We start from the raw sequence: 6,000 nt of genomic DNA, 5'->3' as shown, positions 1-6,000 counted from the left end.
TTTTTTTGTTTGTTTTGTTTTTAAATAGTGAATGATTTTTTTTTTGTCCTGTCTTGTATTCTTTTTAGTTTTTTTTTTCTCATAGATATTCCTTCAGCTAATCTACTTCACGGTTACAAGTGCTGAGTGTTACTTTAGTGGCGCACCACCGGTCGGTGGGTGTTTTGGCTTGGGAGAGGGTGTCAACGCCCTGGTGGTGGTGGTGGTAGTGGTGGTGGCGGTGGCAGTCATGGTGGTGGGATTCTGGTTGAGTTAGGGCGGCATCAGCGGTGGCGATAGTGCCTCATGAGAGGGACGATACAGGAGGGGGGTCCCGCTAGCTTGAGGAAAGGATGCTGGAGGAGCTCCTGGGCCGTGGCTCTCTGTGAGGGCTCCCTCACCAGCATCAGGTCCAGGAACGCCCTCAGTACTGCAGAGACCTTAATGTAGAGGAAGACAGAACATTTTGCAACGTTAATTAGTTCGTTCTCGTGTCCTTCATTGCGCAGTATAGCAAAATATACAATTGGATGCTGACATTTATGTGCTTGGACGCTATTAGATAAACAAAACTAGTGACATTAGAGGGAGCAACAAAGTGTGTACATGACATGGATAGATTAAAGCTACTACAAGGAGTTTTGGCTTTTCATTGAATTGGTGCGTCTTTCACGGAAGAACAACTTCATTGTCACGAAGATTTACTACATTCACCCTCTGGTAGATGGTGCAATGGTTTCGAAGAAAAGAGTGAGAGATGTAGTGGTGTTTGAGAAAAACAGGTGCTTGAAAGATGCAGTGACGAAGTAATCTATCTCTAATTGTGGCTCTGTAGCCTGCCTTTATAATGTAAATCATTTTGACAAATTTCATGGGGGAATCTGATGCAGGGAAAGGCTTTTAGAACCATTATATAGCTATATCTAATCTTCTCGCTGATGGTCTCACTTGATTATGTCACTCTAACCGAGAGAGGCATTATTTACCGTATTTCCCAGACTACATGTCACACTGGAGTATAAGTCGCACTTAGCAAAAAACGTGTTGTTTCTAGAAAAAAAAAAGTCCCTTTGGTGTATAAGTTGCATTTATATGGTGGTACAGTATTTTTATTTGAGTCGCAAGATTGAACAGTGCCATCTAGTGGCCTTAGTTGAAATGCCGTGTATTCCTCAGACAAAATTACATTGATAAGTCGCTTTGGAATATAAGTCGCAGGACCAGCCAGACAAAAAAAACTAAAAACCAAAAACATCCCCCCCCCCCAAAACAAAAACAAAACAGCGACTTATAGTCAGGGAAATACGATAGAATTAAATTAAATTGAAACTGATAATTCCTCGTGGCAGCTTTAACAACAGCATCAATTCTCAGCTTCAATAAAGTTTCAAGGCTGGTATGAGGTAATGCGGAGAGGTTTATTACATGCAGGTAGCCTTGCTGAGTCTGCTACGAGTTGATGTCGAGGTGGTTCTAGGACACTGGATGCCCCTGTTAAGCTGAAACCTGGGATTTTTCTCCATAAACAAATTGTTATTTATTTTGCACCATGAAATCAGGTTACATCAGTAAGTTGCATTTTTACAACCGCTGTTGACATTTTTTTCTCCCCAAATGTACCCGTCCAATTAACCCACTCTTCCGCGCCATCCCGATCTCTGCTCCACCCCCTCTTCTGATCCGGGGCGGGCTGCAGACTACCACATGCCTCCTCCGATACATGTGGAGTCACCAGCTGTTTTTCACCTGACAGTTAGGAGTTTCGCCAGGGGGACGTAGTGTGTGGGAGGATCACGCTATTCCCCCCAGTTCCCCCTCCCCCCCGAACAGGTGTCCCAACCGACCAGAGGAGGCGTTAGTGCAGCGACCAGGACACAATACCCACATCTGGCCTCCCACCCCCAGACACAGCCAATTGTGTCTGTAGGGATGCCCGACCAAGCCTGAGATAACATGGAGATTTGAACCGGGATCCCCGTGTTGGTAAGCAACGGAAGAGACCACTACGCTACCCGGGCGCCCCCGTTGTTAACATTTTTAACCAGGTAGGACAAACACTGGTGCAGTGGCAAACAAATTTCTACTCAAACAGGAAGTAGAACCAAAACGTGATGATAATATGGCGACGCTTCTGTTGGACAGATAATCTACTAATTGTACAATCAATATAACAGTACAGCAGTGTTCCCATGTAGTTGTTATACATTAGATCGACTGTGTTAGCTTCAGTCTGAGGATGGCATATTTTCCGGGGGGGGGGGGGGACTGTTTACTGCTGAGCTGATGGCACATAATCAACAATAGCTGCTACACCTTATTTGTAGTTCACACTGCTATAGGGAGAGGCAGATCAGGGAAATCAATGATTTCAGCTTGTCTTGTCAGCGTCCTGAAGTATCACTACCAGTTCATTTAGATAGTTTAGTCAGTGATGCTGCCTATGAAATGGGTCAGCAGATACAACATAGCCTGATGTCTTCGATGGTAACCACTCACAGTTTAGAAGTACTTTGGGTCAGAACAAAGTTTAAAGCTGTCTTGAATCTGAATGCTAACTCTTAAGTACGGCACAGGGATCATCCTTTCACATTTCTATGTGTTGCTAAATGTTTCTGGGAACATGAATCGGTAGCTCATACATATCCCTGTGCTAGCCTGTGCTCATGTTTCCTTTCAGGTAAACATGTTCAAGATGTCACAGGCCCTCTTACCTTGTGAGACTCTTTTAGCCGAGGGGGAAGGTTGTCTCTTATCCTCCTCATGGCCTGCAGAGGGGGCTCGTTGAAGTAAGGGGGCTCGCCATCCACCATCTCGATCACCATGATGCCTAAAGACCATATATCCACCTGGAAACACACATAAAACCAATTATTCTATCCACTAGCATAAGAGAGGCAAGATTGAGATGGTTTGGACATGTGCGAAGGAGAGATGCTGGGTATATCTGGAGAAGGATGTTGAATATGGAGCTACCAGGCAAGAGGAAAAGAGGAAGGACAAAGAGAAGGTTTATGGATGTGGTGAGGGAGGACATTCAGGTGGCTGGTGTGACAGGGAAGATGCAGGGGACAGGAAGAGATGGAAATGGATGATCCGCTGTGGCAACCCCTAACGGGAGCACCCAAAAATAGTAGTTGTAGTAGTAGTAGTAGTAGTAGTAGTAGTAGTAGTAGTTGTAGTAGTGTTCTATCCAATGGCAACAATCTAATGTTGCATTAGATAAAAAAAATCAACTCCAAATCACTGTATTTCAGCTTGGTGTGTTTGCGTTAACTATAGAAATATTTATCTCAATCTCACTCACTCTGTGTGGTTTTGTGTGTGTGTTTGTGTGTGTGTGTGTGTGTGTGTGTTCATGCTTCTAACCTCAGTTCCATAAGGTAGTCTAGAGATAACCTCTGGTGCCATCCAGTAGGGTGTGCCCACCAGGGACTTCCTCTTGGGTACTTCTTTGGAAACTTGGGCACAGAAACCAAAGTCTGACAGCTTGATCTGCACAGGAAAAGAAAAACAACATATGCTCAGTTTAAGCTTTTCCCTTGCTGCCGGTCAAATCTGTGGGGTGGGTGAAGAATTTCTTAGGGTTACTTAAAGACATGAGGAAGAGGTGCTGACGTTGTTGTCAGATTCTAGGAGTTCAAAACATCAGCAATTTACATTGAGAAGTGTACTGACCCCTTATGATGAGGAGCTTCCATAGAAGACACTAATCCTGCGTATTAGCGGTTAATTATCCCTCAATTAATCATGTCTTATCAGCTAGTTAAGAGGCATTAGGCAGGATTTAATTACTGGGGCCTATGAGGTAATTGATGATGATGAGTCTGGGGCACTGGCTGTTGATGAGAAGTGAGACTGGCACCAACTGAGAAGGTTAGTGTGTGTGTGTGTGTGTGTGTGTGTGTGAAACAAACTAAATGACTCATTGCCTCCACATTCCACAGATTTTTGCATTCAAAAACTACAGGAGATGAGCACACCGAGTTTGTTGGATTACATAAAATGGTATCTTCTAAGGACGTTCAAAAATGGTAGATGTCGGCAAAAATACTGCGCAGCAGCTACTTTTCACTTTGAATTTATTTGTCTTGGTCAGATTAGTTGTTGTTATTCACATCACTAAACAACAAAGGTCAAGATTCAAGTAGAACACATGCGCCTTCAAAAGCCAACCATGTTAACATCCAGATGTAGAGTATGGTCCAGTATGTGTGGTGTACACACTGTTACACACACGAGTACACACTGTTGACCTTACCCTGCCATCGCTGGTAAGGAGAATGGAGTCACTCTTGATATCACGGTGTATGACGCCCTGGGTGTGGAGGTAGGAGAGAGCCCTCAGCACTGATACACACACCGTGGCAATCTGCTCCTCATTCATCCTGTCAGAAAATGGAGACACACACACACACACACACACACACACACACTTATGAATTACCATGGAAGGACAAAGTTAACAAGCTCACAAAGAAAACTTTGTGAATGTTAAATTGAGATTATTTACATCAATATCATATGAACATTAAGAAACAAAGAAATACAGCATTTTTGAGTCTCCTGTTGAGCATCGACATCAACAGGAATGACTTTAGCGGGTGTTTACTCCTTTAGCAGTCATTTATTCCTTTAGCGGTTGTTTACTCCTTTAGTGGTTGTTTACATCTTTAGCAGATGTGTACTCCTTTAGCGGCTGTTTATTCTGTTTGCAGATGTTTACTCCTTTAGTGGTTGTTTATTCCTTTAGCGGTTGTTTTTTTCTTTAGTGATTGTGTATTCTGTTAGCAGTTGTTTACTCCTTTAGTGGTTGTTTACTCCTTTAGTGGTTGTTTACATCTTTAGCACATGTGTACTCCTTTAGTGGATGTTTATTCTGTTAGCAGTTGTTTATTCCTTTAGCGGTTGTTCATTCCTTTAGCGGTTGTTTATTCCTTTAGTGGATGTTTATTCTGTTAGCGGTTATTTACTCCTTTAGTGGATGTTTACTCCTTTAAAGGTTTTTTTGTTCCTTTAGCAGTTGTTTATTCTTTTAGCGGTTGTTTGTTGCTTTAGCGGATGTTTATTCTGTTAGCAGATGTTTACTCCTTTAGTGGTTGTTTATTCCTTTAGCGGTTGTTTTTTTCTTTAGTGATTGTTTATTCTGTTAGCAGCTGTTTACTCCTTTAGTGGATGTTTATTCTGTTTGCAGCTGTTTACTCCTTTAGTGGACGTTTATTCTGTTAGCAGCTGTTTACTCCTTTAGTGGATGTTTATTCTGTTAGCAGCTGTTTACTCCTTTAGTGGATGTTTATTCTGTTTGCAGCTGTTTACTCCTTTAGTGGACGTTTATTCTGTTAGCAGCTGTTTACTCCTTTAGTGGATGTTTATTCTGTTTGCAGCTGTTTACTCCTTTAGTGGACGTTTATTCTGTTAGCAGCTGTTTACTCCTTTAGTGGATGTTTATTCTGTTAGCAGTTGTTTACTCCTTTAGTGGATGTTTATTCCTTTAACGGATGTTTACTCCTTTAGCGGTTGTTTGTTCTGTAGTAGTTGTTTGTTCCTTTAGCGGATGCTTATTCCTTTAGCGGTTGTTTATTCCTTTAGCAGTTGTTTATTCCTTTAGTGGATGTTTACTCCTTTAGCGGTTGTTTGTTTCTTTAGCAGTTGTTTATTCCTTTAGCGGTTGTTTATTGCTTTAGCGGGTGTTTATTATGCTAATCTTCCTAAAACCCTTCAGGGTTATAAGCAGGGAGAAGAGTACTAAAGGTAAACATGGCAAACTTGAGACTAGTAAATTGAACCCTTTTTTTTTACTTTTTATGAGTTGGCTAGCCACGTGACCGTGTCTCCTTATTATAAACAACTAATTATAGCCCAAAATTTAACCTTCAAAAATGTGAAATTAATGCTGACGTGCTGAAATGAGAAATATCAAAAAGGTGATTCTGAGCTGTAGACTTTGACTAGTCATTACAATTATGCTCAAATTCGCTAGATAATTTTGGTTTATTCTTAATCTGCCCACTCGTCTTTCCACTG

At 41.9% G+C, this 6,000-nt stretch overlaps 1 protein-coding gene across 1 annotated transcript in view; it reads right to left on the bottom strand.

Annotated features, from left to right (window-relative positions):
• Positions 1 to 263: 263 nt before the first annotated feature.
• Positions 264 to 6,000, bottom strand: part of pak5 (p21 protein (Cdc42/Rac)-activated kinase 5) — a 47,367-nt gene continuing 41,630 nt past the window's right edge. Inside the window, exons 8-11 of the mRNA XM_056294642.1 lie at positions 4,238 to 4,364; positions 3,346 to 3,471; positions 2,691 to 2,825; positions 264 to 419 (exon numbers count right to left, since the gene is read on the bottom strand). Of these exons, the coding sequence (XP_056150617.1) occupies positions 264 to 419; positions 2,691 to 2,825; positions 3,346 to 3,471; positions 4,238 to 4,364 (544 nt within the window). The remainder of the gene's footprint in view (positions 420 to 2,690; positions 2,826 to 3,345; positions 3,472 to 4,237; positions 4,365 to 6,000) is intronic.

The sequence above is a fragment of the Lampris incognitus genome, chromosome 15 (genome assembly GCF_029633865.1).
Source record: "Lampris incognitus isolate fLamInc1 chromosome 15, fLamInc1.hap2, whole genome shotgun sequence".
In the NCBI taxonomy this organism is placed as follows: domain Eukaryota; kingdom Metazoa; phylum Chordata; class Actinopteri; order Lampriformes; family Lampridae; genus Lampris; species Lampris incognitus.
The sequence above is the reverse complement of the archived record's forward strand: the minus strand, read 5'-3'. Positions and strand labels throughout refer to the sequence as shown.